Genomic DNA, 22099 nt, shown 5'->3' on the forward strand with positions numbered 1-22099 from the left:
TAAAATTGATAGTCTGTGTACAGACCACTTTGGTATAGTTTGCTCCCTAAATGAACCTGCTGAAACTTCATCTCATACCTCCAAATATATCAACACTAAAGCAAATTGGTCTATTTTCCAAAATAAGCTAAATGATAAAAGTACAAGTTTCACCCAAAGTTCATGCATTTCTAACACAACAGTTGACACACATGCTGAAGCCTTGAGATCTTTACTAATAAATACAGCTAATCGTGCTATCCCCAGGACAGCACCTAAGAAAATACTCCCTAAAAAAATTCCTAAAGCATGGTGGACAAATGAGTGCCTAAATAAACTGAAGATAAAAAAGGCAGCTAGGACAGAATTCATAAAAAAAACCAACACCTACTACATATTTAAAAAAATTACAAGCAGAATCTAATCTAAGAAGGACTATAATAGATGCTAAATATAAATACTGGAATAATTTTGCAAATTATCTCTCCAGAGAAACGCATGAGCCAATTATACATAAAGTCATAAGCCACATATGTGGGAAAAAGACTTCTCCCAACCCACTCCTGTATGAGCTTTTACATAATAATACCCATTATGACAATGATATTGAAAAGGCTAACCTATTTGCAACTCTTTTTGTTAATAAGCTAACATCAAACAATCAAAGCAATCTGTCCACAATTCCTATGAACCCTAGTTACCAACCACGCCCAGGATCCGAGTACATAACTAATCCATTTTCAATCCAGGAATTGAATAATGCAATACATCATATTAGGTCCAAAACTAGCAGCAGCTATGACAATATACACCCTACATGGATAATGAATCTCACACCTTCATACAAACAAGAACTGCTAAATTGTTATAATCACGCTTGGGCATCGTCTAGGTTCCCCAATATATGGAAATGTTCGTCCCTCCTACCAATCCTAAAGAAAAATAAACCAAAAGATAACCCTGAGTCTTATAGGCCCATAATGATTACACCTGTGATGGGGAAAATAATGGAGAAAATGATTTATCACAGACTCCTCTGGTTTGTTGAGAAAAATAACATGATCCCACACACTCAAACTGGATTCAGGAAATACCACTCCTCAACAGATGCTTTCATTTTGCTAACAAATGCAATAAATGAATCTTTCTCAAAAAATAATATCCTAGTGGCAGCTTTCCTTGATTTTGAAGGAGCATATGACAATGTGAACCACCAAATCCTTTTAAATAAACTTGCAAACCTTGGAGTACCTCCCAAGCTAGTATCCTTTATTAAATCCTTCATAGAAGTGCGAAGTTTCATTGTTTGTGTTGGTTCAGCCTCTTCACCCCAAAAGACAATATCCAAAGGCCTACCTCAGGGAGCAGTCCTCAGTTGCCTCCTATTTGCCCTATATCTCTTGGACATGAACCTACCCCATACGAATCTACAATATGCTGATGATCTGGTGCTATGGTCATCTGGCAACACCTTTCAGATAGCACAGTCAAATCTGCAAAAGTCACTTTTCCAGTTTGAAAAATTCTCTCAACATTCAGATTTACCCATTGCACCCACCAAGTCAAAAATAATCCAATTTCACAGGAAGCGAAACCATGTTAATGCAAAACTAACTCTAAATAAAACAACTATTCCAGAGGATAATAATATTAATTACCTAGGTCTCATGCTTGACCAAAAACTTAATTTCCACCTCCACATTTCAAACACAATAAAAAAATGTTATAGAAAAGCAAATATACTAAAAAGACTTCTTTCCACACCGTGGGGCTGTAAGGAGAAAACCTTACTCCAGTTTTATAAGTCACATATAAGAACCCAGATTGACTATGGGCTCATCGTCTATGGTGCATGAGCAAAGACCCAGATGCAAAAAATTGAAACAACACAAAATGATATAATACGTCTCATATTTGGTCTTAGGAAACCCACAAGCACCAAGTTTCTGCTTATGGACAGTGGATTAACAACAATAAGGGATAGACGTAGCTTTCTCTTCATAAAACATCTTACAAAAATTGAATCAAATAGCTCACACACATTACATAATTGGTTAAGAAATCCAGCCATGTATAGAGGTATTGCAGATGAGTATACCAATATTCAAAAGAAGTTCCCTGTACCAGCAAAGTCTATTGCACCTACGTTCCCCCAATCCCCTCCATGGAATTGGTCATCTCCCATAATAAATACTGAATTTTCAAAATGGAATAAAGATTTAACCCCCATTTCTTTTGTTCAGAAAAAAATTGCAGAACTTAATACAATTACCTAGAAAAATCACTTCCAAATGTTTGTTGATGGGTCAAAAAATGAATGAGAAGGTTGCAAGTGGTGTTTTCCTTCCTCACCTGAAAATTGCAATGGGCGAGAGATTATTTAATAATTTATCTATAATGTCTGCTGAATTAAATGCCATAATCATGGCATTATAACACCTTAAGCAAAACCAATCTTTGATTGAAAAATTGAATAATATTATCATCTATTCCGACTCTTTATCAAGCCTTGAGTTGCTGGCCTCAGCTCCTCAATATAAGTTGGATATTGACACTTATCATTGTCTCAGTATTATTGATAATCTTGCTGCAAGTGGCATAAACACTTACTTTCAGTACATTCCTAGCCACTCTGGCATAAGTGGTAATCATCAGGTTGATGAAATAGCAAAAAATGCTATAAATATTGACCAGCCAAGTGGGAGACCAATCCCAATTAGAGATATTTACCGATGGAGGCTATCAGATATTAATTTTAATAAGATTAATCCTATCCTTTCCCCCTTTCCCAATAAGTATCTTTCTAAAATTTATCATAGAATTCGTTCTGGAACAAATGGACTAAATTTCCTTGCATTCTCATATAAGATTTCTAATTCAAGTGGTTCAATTCCCCTGTCCCCTCTTTGCAGGCATTGTAATATGAATAATGAAACAATTGACCATTGCCTATTTGAATGTAATATGCTGACGTCTGCACAACATACCTTGCTTTCTAAACTGTTAAAATACTTCAAACACCACAAAATCCCACTATCAGTCAAGAGCCTAGCCAACTATACCTGCACACAGAGCATAGAAATCGACATCTATCATCTTATATTTGAACTCCTAGAGTCGAAAGATCTGCTGAAAGATATCTGAATATATCTAATAAATATGAGGCAATCAAGCCAGTAGCTCTGTAGCCCACAGAGTGAAGCAGAAGGAAAAGGGCTAAATAGTTTTACTGAAAAGCCCGCCTGCTGTTAAATAGAAGAAGAAGAAGAAGAAGCTACAGTGTTAACAGTAGTCAAGTATTTTATTTTCCAAATGCTTGAAGAAATTGAGAAATTGTCAATGGATTGTTTGTACCTGTTTGACTGACCAGATTTTGAGTAGTAAGCTGTATGAAAAAAGTAATTCCATCCCACTTTCTACAGCTATGTAAAGAAAAAGGTAAAGATGGTTAGGACATATTTTGCAAATGAAGGATGACAGATTGCCAAGTATCATTTTTGTTGGCCAGATATATATGGCAAAACAAAAATCAAGCTGTCCCCAAATGAGGTGGGAAGAGGTTAATAGAAAGAATTTAAAGGAAATCACAACTTCTTTGTAGGGTGTAAAGACAGGAACTTAGAACAAATTGGGATGAAGGAGGAGCATGCGCAGCTGTGTTGGCCTCAGGGGGCTTGATGCTGTAGTGAGTTGTTAGTAGTACTATTACTTGCTGTAAATTTACAGAGTAGCATCTCTCCAGAATGAGACACTACCTTAATTTGCACTTCAGAGCAAACATACTAAATAAAAAAAGAGGCATTTTATATTTTCAATTTTAAGCTCAGTTTTATAGTTAAAGTGCATTTCTGATAATTCACCCCCTCCTTCCCCCCCCCCCTCTACAATGGTCCCATGTATAGCCTTCTGACATATAGGCAATAAAACTAAAATTAAACAATGAAATTTTTATTTTATAATGTGCAGCATATTTATGTCAATCAGATAATCAAGTTTCCTTCTATTATTATTCACATTCTTAACTTGCTAAAAATAAAAATTTTTCTTTTATCCAATATTCAGCACAACCACTTAAGATACAATTGATATCTCAAGTCTGCATAGTATAAGATAAATTATAATATAATTTAGCTATGAAGAAAGTGAGTACATCACTTGATCGTTTTTTTATGTTCTTTCCAAATTCAATAATTGTTTCTGGGACAAATTCCATTTTGAGCCCTTAATTGGGCCCCAAAAGGTAACTTGTTCCCTTGTCTATAGTTTTTAAACTATGTTGTGAAGTTGAAAAATTAGTTAAAATCTAATTAGATAAAAAATTAACTTTTAAACAAGGCCTTATACAACCCTCTATGATGTTTTTGTGCCCTGTTGGCAGAAAAAAATCAACAATGCCATATTTTTTTTTTTGCTGTGATGCCCTTTTCAAGGGGTTTCAGGCTTTTTTTAATTCCTGTAAATTTGTTTTCAAAATAACATTTCACTATTAAGACTGATGAAGATAATATGATCCCTGAATCAGCCAAAAACGGCAATTTTTTCTCATTAGACAGTTTCTCAAAACATGGTTCTTAACATTTGGTTTCTATGGGCTGTTTTTAGCCCCTTTAAGGGCTAAAAATGGAATTTGCCCCATATGCACTTATTAACTTTGGAAAGAGCAGAAAAAACAGGCATCAAATGATGTATTCCCTTTCTTCCTAGCTAAATCATACAAATATGTATATATTTACCACTAAACAAATATATTACTACAACTACTACTAACAACTTGCTGTAGTGCCAAGCTCCCTAAGGCAACACAGCTAGGCAGGCTTCTCCTCCATCCCAATCTATTCAAAGGTTCTCTCATTACATGCTCTAAATAAGTTCCCATTTCTGTTAAATCTTTCTTTACAGCATCCTCCCACTCCATTCAGGGACAACCCAATTTTTGTTTGGCCAGCAAGGACAATCTTTAGCAATATATTAAAATTAAATATTATTATTAGGGCTATACATACATCCATCAAGGAGGAGGAGTGCATTATCAGGGTAATGATTATCATTCTGAAAAGGAGTATAGGCATGATATATCCCCTGCATCTCAAGAAGTGAAGTTAGGTTAATTCTAATAAAATATACCTAAGTACTATAAAAACATAATACTTTATAAACAAAATTGGGCTATATATTTGCACATTAGGGGGGGGGGGGGGGAAGTACAGTGGGTCTGCAGGCATAATATGTTAGCTACAATTATTCTTATATTATGAAGTAAGAATTGTTTTCTGACTTTACACTGTTCAAATACTTTACCCCACCCCCCTAATGTGCAAATATATAGCCCAAATTGTACATTTCCCATCTATCTGTCAGGTCTCTTCATCTTTTCTTATGCTAAGTTGAAAGAAACAGCAAAAGAAACTGGTTTACAGTGTATTAATGTATGAACAACTTGAGATGCAAAGGGTGTATCATATAAGTACCAGAACATAAAATAAGGAATCTATTGGTACCATTCCTATTTTAAGTTAGTTTTTTTTACATAGCCTAGAGCTATATGCAAGACCATCAAGTGGGCTGGGTTAATTGCTGTAAACATAACTTTAACCATAAAAAAAGAGCATAAAATTAGCAATTTGAAATGCCACTATTTTTTTTAGCATGTCTACTTCTGGAGAGCCACTACTCAGCATATTTAAACTACTATAACATTTTAAAATACTTACCTTTATCAGTCTTTAGAGTGTATCACTTTACTTTATCCTCAGCCCCCCCCCCTCCCAAAGGGCAAACATATAGTCTAAAACAAATATAGCCTATAGTGCTCATTGAATTTTCTATAGGCTGACTCTTCTCCAAATCATTTTAATTGCAGACAAGCAGCATCAATGACATAACAAGTAGCAGGAAGAACAGTCAGCCAATTGGAAATTCATTGAATTGGAAATTCATTGTACTTTTAAGGATGATAGGCTCTCAGCAATATTTTGGAGTGTTTCAAAATAGTTTTCAGGAATTTATAGAGTTTCTATCTATAAAGAGTAGCAACTAAATAAGTATTGTATTGATAGGCTTGAGAAGTTATTTGTATATGCCTAGTTAAGTACCTATAGAGAAGGAAATATGTTAAGAAAGCAATTTTTACTTTGTAATATATAGAATAATTGTAGCTAACACATTTTGCATGCAGCCCCACTATATTTTACCCCCAACCCCCTAATGCCCAAATTATATATTTCCCATGTATTCTCCCAATGCAGCTCTTTTCTTTCAACCAATGTGCCTGTAAATTGAATCAACTGTGACAAAACATGTGGCAGAATGCATTGGAATTATATAATTTGGGCTATATATTTGCACATACGGGGGGGGGGGATAAAGGATAGGCTGCATGCAAGATGTGTTAGCTATGATTATTCTGCTTATTATGAAGTAAGAATTGCTTTCTGAACATGTTTCCTTCTCTATAGGTAATTAACTAGGCATATACCAAGTTATTTTTTAGTAACATTTTGTTAAAGGTATAAAAGTAACATTTTGAATCCCTCATAATTAGCTGTTAACCAAGGCTTTCATCTGAATTTATAGAGTTTGCTGCCAATTCTTCCCAAAATAATTATTGATGATGATAATAGCACACCATCTTATCTCTTGGAGTCATGGGCATACAGTGGGGTGGGAAGTGGGGGGAAGGGGCCCCCCCCCCCGAGAATTTCAAATTTATGGTAAATATGGCTGAAAAGCATATGGTTGACAAAGCTGGAAATAAACAACTGGAATGACAGAATAAAAGTCAAACAAAAAGCAATTATCCATAATATCTTGGAAAGATTTAGCTCTAATCCAAGAAGATGAATGCTGAAGCTTATTGATGATTTTTGGTGATTACTTATTAATAAGGATTTCATAGGTATGATAGAAGTTAATGGCAATGCAAGGTTTTGTGAACTGCCAGTATAACTTCAGCTCCCCTCTCCACCCTTCATCACAGAATCTGCTACCCCTCCCTAGAGAAGAAACCATTTATGCCCATGCTTGGAGTTATGGTATTTCAATTCTGAATCAAATCTTGACTAGCTTGATGTCTAGTACAAACATTGATGACCATTGGCATAAATTTTCAGTTCCATTTTGTGGTTTAATGCAGTGTTACTGCATGCCAGAATGGTGACCCTGTGTTTACTACATCTGTACCTGGGTCTACTACTTTAGTTTCTTTTATGAGGTTTTTGTTCAGTAGCATTTTATAATCAAGTCCTGTTTCATCACAATTAAATATTTGGCCTTTTTCTGTGCTCCTAGCCTCAATGAAAGTTTGAAGATTAACTTTAAATAGCTCTATCTCTCACAATTTGATGATAGCTTTTCAGCACAGATATGCAACTGACAAATTCCAATGGAATTTTTCATGTCTAGCTAGCCTATGTTGGATGTAAAATTTACACCACCACATTTATTTATTTTTTTTTTTAATGCAGCACTTTTTGTTTTGAGATAGATTCCAGAACAGGTAAACTTTTATTCCAAAGCTGTGCAAACTTAATATACAAGGTGTCACTAGTTTTATTATTTCATTTTTTTTGTCTTGTCTTTTAAGTCAATCTTGAAACTTGTGAGGAAAAATATTCCTGTAATTCTGTTATTTTCTTCTTCCAGTCCTTACAGTGCATTGACTAACACCATAGTCATCAAGTCAATCAAATTGCTGGGTGTTGTAGAACATCTAGTTACTTTAGATACAAGTTTATTATTTCTTTAGATTTCTTTAGATTATGTGACAGACCATTCTGAATTGAAAATCTGAGTCACCTTTCATAGCTGGGTTTGGGCTGTGTGATCAAAATTCAATGTTTGGACTGCAAACATGCAAGTCACCATCCCCAGGGGTTCAAACTAAACAGTTTATTCATGAATCTCAGCTCATTCATTGCCATTCCCTCCAAGCACTATTTATATTGACCATAAACCATGGATACCTCTAGTTGGTTATTTTTCTCTATGCCCTTAGTTTTTTGTACAAATCAGAAGCTGTTGTTTGTATTATTTTTATGCTATATCTAGAAGAGAATAGAGTAAGTTCTTTGTTTTGGATTTAATGCATACCTTACTAGCCTACCCTTCAATCTGACAAGAGTGACAAATACCAAAAGATTGCAATTTGGTTTAGTTAGGGAGCATTGAAGCCCCAGTTTTAGCTTGCTATTTCTTGGCAGGGAGTATATCCAGCAGCTGCCAAGTCAGGCTTTAAGGAGAGTTTTGGGGTAAATTTGCAGTGGGCCACATAATTTAGCTAAGATGAAAGTGAAATCATCATTTGATGTCTTTTTTTCGGCTTCAATTCAAGAATCACTTCTGGGGCTACTTGCATCTTGAGTCCTTAAAGAGCCCCAAAGGTATTTTATATAAATAATGAAAGAACATAAAAAAGCATCAAATGATGTTTTTATTTTCATCCTAGCTAAATTATATGGCCCACTGCAAATTTACCATGACATTTATCTGTACTCACCCCCCTAATGTGCAAATATATACCCTGAATTGTGGACAGCAAAGTTTCAAATTGCAAAATTCAGTGCTATTTTTGCTGACACCATTAAAAAAAACTTGAGATGGTAGGAAAACAGTTTACATTTGAGTTGTCTAATCAATTAATCTTGAATTGCTATAAATAAGTATTTCTTGGAATATATTACTCTTGAACAACATATTTATAAACTAGTGATATGTTATTAACCCCTTTTTAATTAAATACCAAGTGTTGATAACTTCTTTGTGTAGCCTACTTACAAAATCAAATACATCTAGGGCCCATTTAAGGGCTCAAGATGCAACTAGCCCCAGAAGCAATTTTTGAATTATGAAAGAGCATAAAAAAAGGCATGAAATGACATTCATCTTCATCTCAGCTAAATTATGCAGCCTAATGCAAATTTACCCAGTTTTACATCTAGGTATAAGTCATGCTTGGGTACCAGTCCTGCATGCCTATTGGGTAAATATCTACCAAATCATATTATTGACTTATGCATAAAGTGAATATACCACTTGGTGCCTTTTTTTATGCTGATTACAAATATAACAATAATTTCTATTGTAAATGAATTTAAGCCCCCCCCCCCCTATATATGCCAATTCAGGGTAGGGTAAGACACCCAGTAGTCGGACACTTTAATCACTTTGAAAACTTTTCGACATTTAAACTACTCTAATTACTGTATTATACCACCTAGAAACTTAGTTTTTGTATCAAAAAATTTCTGAAGAATTTCTGAACAAGTAGGTTACTAATTTAAATAGTTTCACTTGTACAGCGCCTCCTATTTTTGAATTTACTAACAAGTGACAATTCTGCCTAAACTCGGACATACAAATGGGTCATTGTAAATTGGTCATTAAAATAGTATAAAAGATTCTGTCCAAGAATAGGCAGGTGGCCGACTACTGGGTGTCTTACCCTATATATTTCTACATTAGGGGGGTGGGGGTAAAGTTTAAACTTACCTCCCATTTAAATCAGAAACAAAATTTGCCCCCATCCCCCCCCCCCCAAATAATGTAGAAATATACCCTGGACTAGCATATATAGGGGGGGGGGCTGAAATTCATTTCTGATAGAAATCATTATTATATTTGTAAGCAGCATAAAAAAAAGGCATTGAGTGGTATATTCACTTTATGCGTAAGTCAATAATATGATTTGGTAGATATTTACGGCCTATTGTAGTACATAAGGTTCTCATGCAGAAAAAACCTCAATTAGAGCAATCCTGCACAACTCAATACATTCAGCTCTACCCTTGTTCAATCTATCCTACGTTTATCAAGACCCCCATTCAACTCAGCTTGCAATTAACTTAACTTCTACCTGAAACTATTCAGGTTTAACTGAAACCCCATTCAACTCTAACAGGAGAAGGAATGGAGGTAGGTACTTCAAAATACCTTCCTGGGACACATTTTTGTGTGTAGATCCATCCCTGAAAGTTTCATTTTCCTAACCTAACCCCTTTCCAAGATAGACAAAAGTAGCTAAAGTAGAATTTTACCCAACTCCATTCAAATGATGATTGGATTGCATGGGCAATCCAATCACCATTTGATTCAACCCCCATGGAACACTAAGCCAATAAGAAACCACTGTGATGCTTTTATTTTGATGAAAAACCCTGGTAAGTTATTTCACACTTTTAGACTAAAAAGAAACAGTTTGAATCCCTCACAATTAGTTGCTAACCTAAAATAATATCAAGGCTTTCATCTGAATTTGTAGAGTTTGCTGCCATTTCTTCCCAAAATAATTATTGACAATGATAATGCCACACCGTCTTATCTCTTGGAGTTATGGTTTTTCAATTTCGAATGAAATCATTGACCAGCTTGATATCTTGCACAAACAATGATAACCATTGGCATACATTTTCAGTTCCATTTTGTGGTATATGCAGCGTTACTGCAGGCCAGTAATGACCCTGTCTTCTTCTTCTATTTAACAGCAGGCGGGCTTTTCAGTAATACTATTTAGCCCTTTTCCTTTTGCTTCACTCTGTGGGCTAAAGAGATACTGGCTTGATTGCCTCATGATTATTAGATATTTTCAGATATCTTTCAGTAGATCTTTCGACTCTGGGAGTTCAATTATGAGATGATAGATGTCGATTTCTATGCTCTGTGTGCCGGTATATAGTCCCCGAAGCCACGCCAAGCCGAAATGACGGCAGCGAATGTGTGATTCAGTATCGGCGGCGGCGCGCCGCCAGGGGTGCCGAATTTTTTTTGGGGGCGCGCCGCCTATTTTCGACCGGCGGCGCGCCACGGCGCGCTGATTTTTATGATTAAAAATAATAATAAAAGTTCCACTTCACCAAGCACGTTCAACCTCGATTTTAGTAAGGATTTTTAAATGGTTGGCTAAAAACATTGTTGGGCCGTGTGGAAAGTGTTCATGTTTACCGTCGATCAGACCAAGTAGAATTATCATTTTTTGCCACTAGACCCAGGGAAATCTATGTTGTGTTTATGTTTAACATCGCATTGTTCCTGTAAAATCCCTTGTTTAGTCATTTCCTTCTAGTTAATGATTTCGGCCAATGTGTGTATAACTTTCAAAGTCTGAAGTTCAAACATCTCCTGTTCATCAAATACATACGAAAAGGAAGTGAAAAAAAAAAATACAACATCGAAAAAACACTGCATACAAATCAGATACCATGGCTTAACAACACCAACAATTTTAAATCAGCAATTACATCACTTCAGCTGCAATTGATGTAACAAAAGTGAGTTTGTTCACTCTGCCTGGAGCCATTGATCTTTTTGCAGTCACTATCAGTACTGCCGTGCTAAAAAGCCGTTTAGCTGGGGCACTTGTGGCCGGTACAGCCAGAAGTTGACGAGCGTAAACTGCCACTCGCGGGATTTGATACTAGTATTGGACCTTGGGGTCCCACAGAATGCCGCAAATGGGCTTCTTCTTTGTATCTGCTGAAATAAGTTGTTTTATAAGGGAGAACAAACCTGCACCTTCACCATAGGGCTCCTGCGCCCTACACTACAGGAGGAACTAAACTGCACCTTTACCCTCTTTTCTTATCAACACGGAATAACCCTCCGAAATTCTTTTAAGTGGTCAAGTTATAACGTTTCAAGTCAAAGTTTAAGGCTACTTTAACTTCAGTGGGCTCTGCTAACTTTGCAAAAGAAAAGTAATTCATTTCTATAGATATATTTCTATACTAGCTCTAGATAATCTACCAAGTGGGAAACTACCGCAAATAAGCATCGATAAATAAATGAAACCCAAAACGAACAAAAATAACAATAAATAACTGAGTCAAACTCAAAATGAGCAGAAATTAACATAAGTTGGGCTCAAAACCCCTATGCCTTCCCAAGGCCAAACATAATTTTCACTTTACTGAAAAAATATAAATGTTTTTACTTTTATAACTTTAATAAGTCAAATAGTATTAACATTTTGATTGCTAAATATCAGTATATGTATATTAAGCTGAAAATGCATATTCATTTGTATTTTTTCAGCAAAGTACAAAGTATGTTCTGGTTTTGGGAAAGCATAGGGGTTTTGAGCCCAACTTATGATAATTTCTGCTCGTTTTGAGTTTGACTCGGTTATTTATTGTAATTTCTGTTCGTTTTGGGTTCCATTTATTGATCGATGCTGATTTGTGGTAGTTTCACGCTTGGAAGATTATTTGATTTTAATTTTGTTCATTTTTTGTTTAATGGAGTTCTTTACTTTTCTTTGAAAAAACTTATTTTGTGGAAACAGTTTTTTTAATTAATTTCTGTTCGTTTTATATTGACATAGTCTTTTCAGGGAAAAAGAAAATAATACTTTAAATCTCTTCGTTTTTTTAAGAATTTATAGTTTGGCCTGCTATTTGTACGATGGAAAAAAATTTTCAGCAATTTCAATTTTTAACAACATAGACCCAATTAAAAATCTGGACACATATAAGAGTGTTTAATTTAGTTTCATACCTCCTCTGGTTAACCTGAAATGGAAAACTTGATAACATTCGCAAAAAAAATTTGTTTACTTTCTTTGATAGCTTGGATACACTTACGCTATTTTGATTTGGTCAAATTTTAAGAGCAGAAGAAGCCCTGAATATTTGAACATAATAACCTCAGTCGTTCTTGGGATACTGCTGAGATGCCTTATTGGGAATTAGCATAAACACAGTGCACTTTGATTTAATCTTACGGCAAAATTTACTTTTTAAACATAAAGGCCAATGGAAGGGTGGGCGTGGGCGGGGGATTAGTTTCCCTCCAATCACTTTCGACTATTAAAAAGGACATCACCCCTTCCTATTTTCAATCGAATGAGTCCTTTTCGAAGTTCCTACGACAACTCCTTCTATACGAAGTGTTCTGGTCTAAACAACAACAACAAAAAAAAATGATACATTGTACCCACATCGAACTCTACTATAAAAATGTCAAGCCTTCCAATCACTTTCGATTATTAAAAAGGGCACTAGGCTTTTCGATTTCCAAACGAATGATCCCTTTTTGAGTTTCTACGACAACGCTTTCTATAAACACCGTATATGCCCCAGGGCATAAATTACAACCCTTACCCTTAGGGCTGTGAGGGTGGTTGTCATCCTCTAAGATCTAATTTCCAGAACTTTCAACTACGTTAAACAAAATGGCTATCTCAAATTTTGATTGTATGTGTTTCGGGAAATGTTGGGCGTGGAAGGGGCGATAGTTGCCTTCCATTCATTTTCAACTATTAAAAAGGGCACAAGCCACTCCAATCTCTAATTGAATGAGCCCTTTTCGAAGTTTCTACCACAACTTCTTCGATATGAAATGCCCTGGTCTAAAGAAAAAAATAATAAATAATACATTGTGCCAACACCGTTCTTATATACCTCCAGGGCATAACTACAAAACCCTTGCCCTAAGGGTTGTGGGGGAGGGGTAACCTCCTCAAAAAAACATATTTTCTCTGTGGAAATCAGTTACTCTGAACAAAATGGCTATCTTAAAATTTTGATTGGATGTGTTTGGGGAAACAGTGGGCGTGGAAGGGGTGTTAGCTGCCTTCCAATCACTTTAGACTATTAAAAAGGGCACTAGCTTTTCCAATTCCCAATTGAATGAGCCCTTTTTGAAGTTTCTACGACAACTCCTTCGATACGAATTGCCCTGGTATGGAAAAAGAAAAAAAAAAAAAATACATTGTGCCAACATTGTTCTTTACTTAGACCACAGTTTATAGAATTATCCAGTAAGTTTATCGCAGATCATGTCTGGTCTTCAGTCTCACCGCGAACAAAAAGCTCCTCCCACTTGTTTCTGCATTAGCGGGTTAGTGGGTTTTCGTCAATCAATGAGAAATGGTTACAAGGTGCATTATTCGTAATTGCAAAAGCAGAAAAAAACTTGGTGAGCCAGCCAAGTGGTTTGCAAGTGTCCCATCTCACAGGTATGACTTAATTTATATACAAATTATGACTTAATCTATTATTTACATACAGTGGGCTCAAATGATTGCCCTATGTAGGATTGTGTAAAAAAGGAGGCGGGGGGTTGATGAAATTTGTGAAAATAAGGATTCTTCTTCTAATAACTTTTTCTTCTTCTAATAACTTGTGGAATAGGTGTGATGGTTTCAGGGGCGGATCCAGGATTTTTCTAGGGGAAGGGGGCGCAAAGTAGGTTGATCCGACAAACTTACGTTAGGAGCAAGTTTAATTAATACAAACTTGAGTTAATTAGGTAAATTACACTACTTTAGACTACTTTACGGAGGTAACCCTCTCCCCCCCTCTGGATCCTCAACTGGATAGTTTATCATTTTTTTTCACGTCGTGATATTTATTTTCTCAGATTGTATTTCCTGTGATATTTGAAAAGTCTAGTTCCCTGTTTGGCGGAGAGCCTAGATAATACTAGTTTCGTTTTCAATCAATGTTTTCATGTGAAATGGGCAGACCTTTCCTGAGCTTTAAACAATAAACACCTCTGTTTGAAAATCTTTGCACTTTCTGAATTTTGATAGCGATAAGGGTTCCTGATTGAGACCAATTTTAGGACTTGGGTTCTATTTATTGGTTGCTGTGGTAAAAGTTGCCACAATAGCCCTATCCAAGAAAATACCAAACGTCTGTTAAGAAGTGTTTTTCGTATAATTCTTAGGGAATTTTCAGAAAATTGAAGGACATCACACATTTTAGTGGCAGATATATATATATATATATATATATATATATATATATATATATATATATATATATATATATATATATATATATATATATATATATATATATATATATATATATATATATATATATATATATATATATATATATATATATATATATATATATGATATATATATATATATATATATATATATATATATATATATATATATAATATATATATATATATATATATATATATATATATATATATAGAGAGAGAGAGAGAGAGAGAGAAAAAAAAAAAATATATATATATATATATATATATATATATATATATATATATATATATATATATATATATATATATATATATATATATATATATATATATATATATATATATATATATATATATATATATATATATATATATATATATATATATATATATATATATATATATATATATTTATTTATATCGGCACGTACAAACAGCTCCTCTCATTTGATATGCCATCAGCGGTCCAATTACCCTGGAACACGTATTTTGGCAGAAACTTTCTCAAAATGCCTTTGAAACCAACTTGAGACTTCGAAACCTATTTTTAATTCCTAAAAACATCTAATAATAACATTACACTACTAACTACCGATTTTCATGTATGTATTGGAATAAATTAATTTAAAATTAGTTTCTTCAAAACAAGTGTTCCAACGTTGAAGCCAGGTTTCGCGTCCAAGAGAAATCTAACTTGTCTACCCGTGAAAAGATCTGATGCCGCTTATGTTTATATCTGCAAAAACGTTCTCTGGAGCACTCGCACCCCGGTCCGGGTCTTTATAATGGGTGAGAGAAGGAATGATCATACTGCTAATTCTATAAACTGTTACTTAGACAGATCGATTGCGCTGCCTATGATAACATCCTGAATTGCCTAATGCTCTTTTACCTACCTCTTTTCATCCGAAAAATAAAAAAGAAAATGAACAGAATTTTAAAGTGGAAGGTAGAATTTTTGTTTCAAGAAAAATTTCTTCTTCTCCTTCCTACGAACCAATAGGCCTATACATGGCGAGCCCAAGATGACAGTATTTATTCTTAAGAAACAGATTAGCCGGGATGACGGTTGAAGCCCGGAGGTCGATATCGATAACCAAAAAAGACAGAAAAAAAACAAAAAAAAAACGGTGGCTTACTAGTGACGCCGCCGCCGGTAGAATCAGCAGCAGCGTCTGCGAGCTGATGCAAGCTCGGTGGTGCGCCATCGTTTTTTTTCGGCGACACACCTCCGACTTTTTGGCGCGGCTTCGGAGTCTACCGGTATAGTTGGCTAGGCTCTTGGCTGATAGTGAGATTTTCTGGTGTTTGAAGCATTTTAACAGTTTACAAAGCAAGGTATGTTGTGCAGACGTCAGCATATTACATTCAAACAGACAATGGTCAATTGTTTCATTATTCATATTACAATGCCTGCAAAGAGGGGACAGGGGAATTGAACCACTTGAATTAAAAAACTTATCTTATACTGAGGAGCTGAGGCCAGCAACTCAAGGCTTGATGAAGAGTCGGAATATACAATAATATTATTTGAATTTGCAATCAAAGTTTGGTTTTCCTTAAGGTGTTCTAATGCCATGATTATGACATTTAACTCAGCAGACATTATAGATAAATTATTATATAATCTCTCTCACATTGCAATTTTCAGGTGAGAAAGGAAAGCACGACTTGCTACCTTCTCATTCATTTTTGACCCATCAATAAATATTTGGATGTGATTTTTATAGGTAATTATTTTAAGTTCAGCAAATTTTTTCTGGACAAAAGCAATTGGGGTTAAATCTTTATTCCACTTTGAGAAATCAGTATTTACTATGGGACTTGACCATTTCCATGGAGGAGATTGGGGGAAAGTGGGTGCAATAGACTTTGCTGCTACGGGGAACTTCTTCTGAATGTTCGCATACTCATCTGCAATGCCTCTATACATGGCTGGATTTCTTAACCAATTATGTAGGGTGTGTGAGCTATTTGATTCAATTTTTGTAAGATGTTTTGTCAAGAGAAAGCTACGTCTCTCCCTTATTGTTGTTAATCCACTCTCCCTAAGCAGAAACTTGGTGCTTGTGGCTTTCCTAAGACCAAATATGAGACATATTATATCATTTTGTGTTGTTTCAATTTTTTGCATCTGGGTCTTTGCACATGCACCATATACGATGAGCTCACAGTTAATATAGGATCTTATATGTGATTTTCAAAACTGGAGTAAGGTTTTCTCCTTACAGCCCCAGGGTGTGGAAAGAAGTCTTTTTAGTATATTTGTTTTTCCATAGCATTTTTTTATTGTGTTTGAAATGTGGATGAGGAAATTAAGTTTTTGTTCAAGCATGAGACCTAGGTAATTAATATGATTGTCTTTTGGAATAGTTGTTTTATTTAGAATCAGTTTTGCATTTAACATGGTCTCGCTTTCGATAAAATTGGATTATTTTTGACTTGGTAGGTGCAATGGGTAAATTTGAATGTTGGGGGAATTCTTCAAATTGTAAAAATGACTTTCGCAGATTTGATTATACTATCTAAAAGGTGTTGCCAGATGGCCACAGCACCAGATGATCAGCATAATATAGATTCGTGTGGGGTAGGTTCAGGTCCCAGAGATATAAGGCAAAGAGGAGCCAACTGAATAAGGCTCCCCGAAGTAGGCTTTTGGTTAATGTCTTTAGCGATGGAGAGGCTGAACCAACACGAAAAATGAAACCTGGCATTTCTATGAAGGATTTTATAAAAAATACTAGCTTGGGAGATAGTCCAATAGATGCAAGCTCACTTAAAATGATTTGGTGGTTCAAATTGTCACACGTCCCTTCAGAATCTTGGAAAGCTGCAACTAGGACATTATTTTTTGAGAATGATTTTTTTATTGCATTTGTTAGCAAAATGAAAGCATCTGTTGGCGAGTGGTGTTTCCTCAATCCAGTTTGAGTGTGAGGGATCATATAATTTTTTTCAACAAACCAGAGGAGTCTGTAATAGATTATTTTCTCCATTATTTTCCCCATCACGGGAGTAATCATTATGGGCCTATAGGACTCAGGGTTATCTTTGGGTTTATTTTTCTTAAGGATTGGTAGGAGGGACGAACATTTCAATACATTGGAGAACATAGAAGACGCCCAAGCGTGATTATAACAATTCAGCAGTTCTTGTTTGTATGAAAGGGTGAGATTCTTCATCCATGTAGGGTATATATTGTCATAGCTGCTGCTCGTTTCGGTCCTAATATGATGTATTGCAATATTCATTTCCTGGATTGAAAATGGACTAGTTATATACTCGGATACTGGGCGTGGTTTCATAGGAATTGGGGACATTTTGCTTCGATTATTTGATGTTAGCTTATTAACAAAAAGAGTTGCAAATAACTTAGCTTTTTCATTATCATTGTCATAGTGGCATTGCCCTGTCTTTACTACATCTGTATTCTTCTTTTCTTTCTTCTTCTATTTCACAGCAGGCGGGCTTTTCAGTTGATACTATTTAGCCCTTTTCCTTTTACTTCACTCTATGGGCTACAGAGCTACTGGCTTGGTTGTCTCTTATTTATTAGATATTCTCAGATATCTTCCAGTAGATCTTTCGACTCAAGGAGCTCAAATATAAGATGATAGATATCGATTTCTGTGCTCTGTGTGCAGGAATAGTCGGCTAGGCTCTTGGCTGATAGTGAGATTTTGTGGTGTTTGAAGCATATATATATATATATATATATATATATATATATATATATATATATATATATATATATATATATATATATATATATATATATATATATATATATATATATATATATATATATATATATATATATATATATATATATATATATATATATATATATATATATATATATATATATATATATATATATATATATATATATATATATATATATATATATATATATATATATATATATATATATATATATATATATATATATATATATATATATATATATATATATATATATATATATATATATATATATATATATAATTTAATTTACCAAGTAAGTATTTTCCATATTGGTTGCAGCTGCGGGCCAACTGTTTGCCTTTAAGATGGAGGAGTAAAGTATTTGATAGAGGTAAGGGGTTCCCGGCGTCTAGGTACACGTGACCCATTTGTAATATTGAAGAGGAAATTCTGGACCATTTTCTGTGCCAGTGCCAGGGGCTTACTGATTTGAGGGAGGGTATTTTGGGGAAAAGTAATTTTTCACTTCGGGGCATGTTGTCTCAGACGGTACCTAGCCTCATGTGTAGATTATGTAGATTTGCTGATCAGGCACCAAAGATAAGAAAAAGGAACTATTGTGGAGAAGATTTGTTATGGTTTGGAATAAAAATGCTGAAGGGAGTTTTATTTTTGTTTTCGTGTTATATTTGATGTATAGTGTATATGGCCCCGTAGAAAGGCTTTTGAATACACGATTATTATTATTATTATTATTATTATTATTATTATGTGTGTGACATTGTGTGTAATTATGTGAGTTAGTTTTATAGTATTGTGTGTGCGTTTGTGCTGCAATTGCTATGTAATTTTATTTTTATTTGCTGTGGGCTATGCTTAGTTTTTGTTATATATGTGATTATCATGTATTTTGACTTTATATGCAATTGTGTTTGTTTTTGCCATGGCCCAAAGAGGCTTTTGTTTTGCAATAAATATATATATATATATATATATATATATATATATATATATATATATATATATATATATATATATATATATATATATATATATATATATATATATATATATATATATATATATATATATATATATATATATATATATATATATATATATATATATATATATATATATATATATATATATATATATATATATATATATATGTGTGGGGGGGGGATATATATATATATATATATATATATATATATATATATATATATATATATTGGTTTAACCGAGATAGAGTTGCAGGAAAAAATATAGAGGAAAATGAAAAAGTTTGTGATACCTTGGATGTGAAGGAAGATTTGTTTTGGGCTGTGTGTGTCAAAGAGACACACACAGCCCAAAGAGATACACACAGTCCAGAGAGACACACACAGCCCAAAGAGACACAAACAGCCTAAAGAGACACACTCAGACAAAAAAGAATAAAACAGCCCAAAGAGACACATCCCAGAGAGACACAAACAGCAAAAAGAGACACAAACAGCAAAAAGAGACACACGCAGCCCAAAGAGGCACACACATCTCCAAGAGACACAAACAGACCAAAATCAACTCAAATAGCCCAAAGAAACATACACAACCCATACAAACAGCCTAAAAAGATACACATATCCCTAAGAGACCCCCACAACTCAAAGAGACACAAACAGCCAAAAGAGACACGCACAGACCAAACAGACTCAAACAGCCCAAAGAGAAACACAAAGCCCAAAGAGACGCACACAGCCCAAAGAGGCACACACAGCCCAAAGAGACACAAACAGACCAAAATGACTCACATAGCCCAAAGAGACATACACAACCCAAAGAGACACACATAGCCTAAAGAGACACAAATATCCCTAAGAGACATCCACAGCTCAAAGAGACACAAACAGCCCAAAGAGACACACACGGACCAAAAAGACTCAAACAGCCATAAGAGACACGCACAGACCAAAGAGACACACACAGCCCAAATAGACTCTAACAGCCCAAAGAGACACACACAGCCCAAAGAGACACACATAGCCCAAAGAGACACACACATCCCAGAGACACACCCACAGCCCAAAGAGACACTAACAGCCATTGAAACACACACAGACCAAAAAGACTCAATCAGCCCAAAGAGACACAAACAGCCCAAAGAGACACACATAGCCCAAAGAAACACACACATCCCAGAAAGACAAACACAGCCCAAAGACACACAAAACGCCCAAAGAAATACACTAAGACCAAAACGACTCAAATAGCCCAAGACACACGGCTCAAATAGGCAAACGCAGCCCAAAGAGACTCAAACAGCCCAAAGAGAAACACACAGCCCAAAGAGGCACATAGAGCCCAAAGAGACGCAAACAGACCAAAAAGACTCAAATAGCCCAAAGAGACATACACAACCCAAAGAGACACACAGCCTAAGGAGACACATATATCCCTAAGAGACACCCACAGCCCAAACAGACACAAACAGGCCAAAGAGACACACACAGACCAAAAAGACTCAAAGAGCCCAAAGATACACAAACAGACCAAAGAGACACACACAGCCTAAAGCGACAAAAACTGCCAAAAGAGACACACACAGCCTAAAGAGACATTTACATCCCAAAGAGATACCCACAGCCCAAAGAGACACAAACAACACAGAGAGACACACACAGACCAAAAAGACTCAATCATCCCAAAGAGACACAAACATCCCAGAGAGACACACACAACCCAAAGAGACACAAACAGCCTAAAGAGACACACCAGACCAAAAAGACTCAAACAGCCTAAAGAGACACACACAGACAAAAAAGACTCAAACAGCCCAAAGAGACACATCCCAGAGAGATACAAACATCCAAAAGAGACAAAAACAGTCCAAAGAGACACACACAGACCAAAGAGAAAAACAAAACCCAAAGAGACACACAAAGCCCAAAGAGACACACACAGACTTAAAAGACTCAAACAACCCAAAGAATCACACACAGCCCAAAGAGACACACACAGCCCTAAGAGACAAACACAGCCCAAAGAGACACACACAGGCCAAAAAGACTCAAACATCCCAAATAGACACATACAGCCCAAAGAGAGAGACACAGCCTAAAGAGACACACATATCTCAAAAAGACACCCACAGACTAAAGAGACACCAACAGCCCAAAGAGAAACACACAGACCAAAAAGAGTCAAACAGCCCAAAGAGATACACATGGCCGAAAGAGACACACAGCTCAAAGAGACACAAACGGCCAAAAGAGAATGACACAGACCAAAAAGACTCAAACAGCCCAAAGAGACACACACAGCCCAGAGAGGCACACACAGCTGAAAGAGAAACACTCATCCAAGAGAGACACCCACAGCCCAAAGAGACACAAACAGCCAAAAGAAACACAAACAGACCAAAAGGACTCAAACAGCTAAAAGAAACACACACAGCCCAAAGAGACACACATATTCCAAAGATACAAACACATCTCAGAGAGACAAACACAGCCCAAAGAGACACAAACAGCCCAAAGAGACACACAAAGACCAAAACGACTCAAACAGCCCAAAGAGACACATACACACCAAAGAGACACACACAATCCAAAGAGACACAAACAGCCCAAAGAGACAAACGCAGCCTAAAGAGAAACACACATCCCAAAGAGACACCCACAGCCCAAAGAGACAC

The 22099-nt window shown here is 35.4% G+C and overlaps 1 protein-coding gene across 2 annotated transcripts in view; it reads right to left on the reverse strand.

Moving 5' to 3' along the window:
- Positions 1 to 10395, reverse strand: part of LOC148942075 (ADP-ribosylation factor-binding protein GGA1-like) — a 96308-nt gene extending 85913 nt beyond the window's left edge. Inside the window, exon 1 of one of the 2 annotated variants that reach the window (XM_089103375.1) lies at positions 10199 to 10395. In XM_089103375.1, coding sequence (XP_088959501.1) covers positions 10199 to 10247 — 49 coding nt within the window. In that variant the 5' untranslated portion in view covers positions 10248 to 10395. Of the gene's footprint in view, positions 1 to 10010; positions 10036 to 10198 lie in introns of those variants that run through there. The other variant, XM_089103377.1, reaches the window with a different exon arrangement.
- Positions 10396 to 22099: the final 11704 nt, after the last annotated feature.

The sequence above is a fragment of the Artemia sp. Qi Xiang Cuo genome, chromosome 17 (genome assembly GCF_049724085.1).
Source record: "Artemia sp. Qi Xiang Cuo chromosome 17, ASM4972408v1, whole genome shotgun sequence".
Taxonomy (NCBI): Eukaryota; Metazoa; Arthropoda; class Branchiopoda; order Anostraca; family Artemiidae; genus Artemia; species Artemia sp. Qi Xiang Cuo.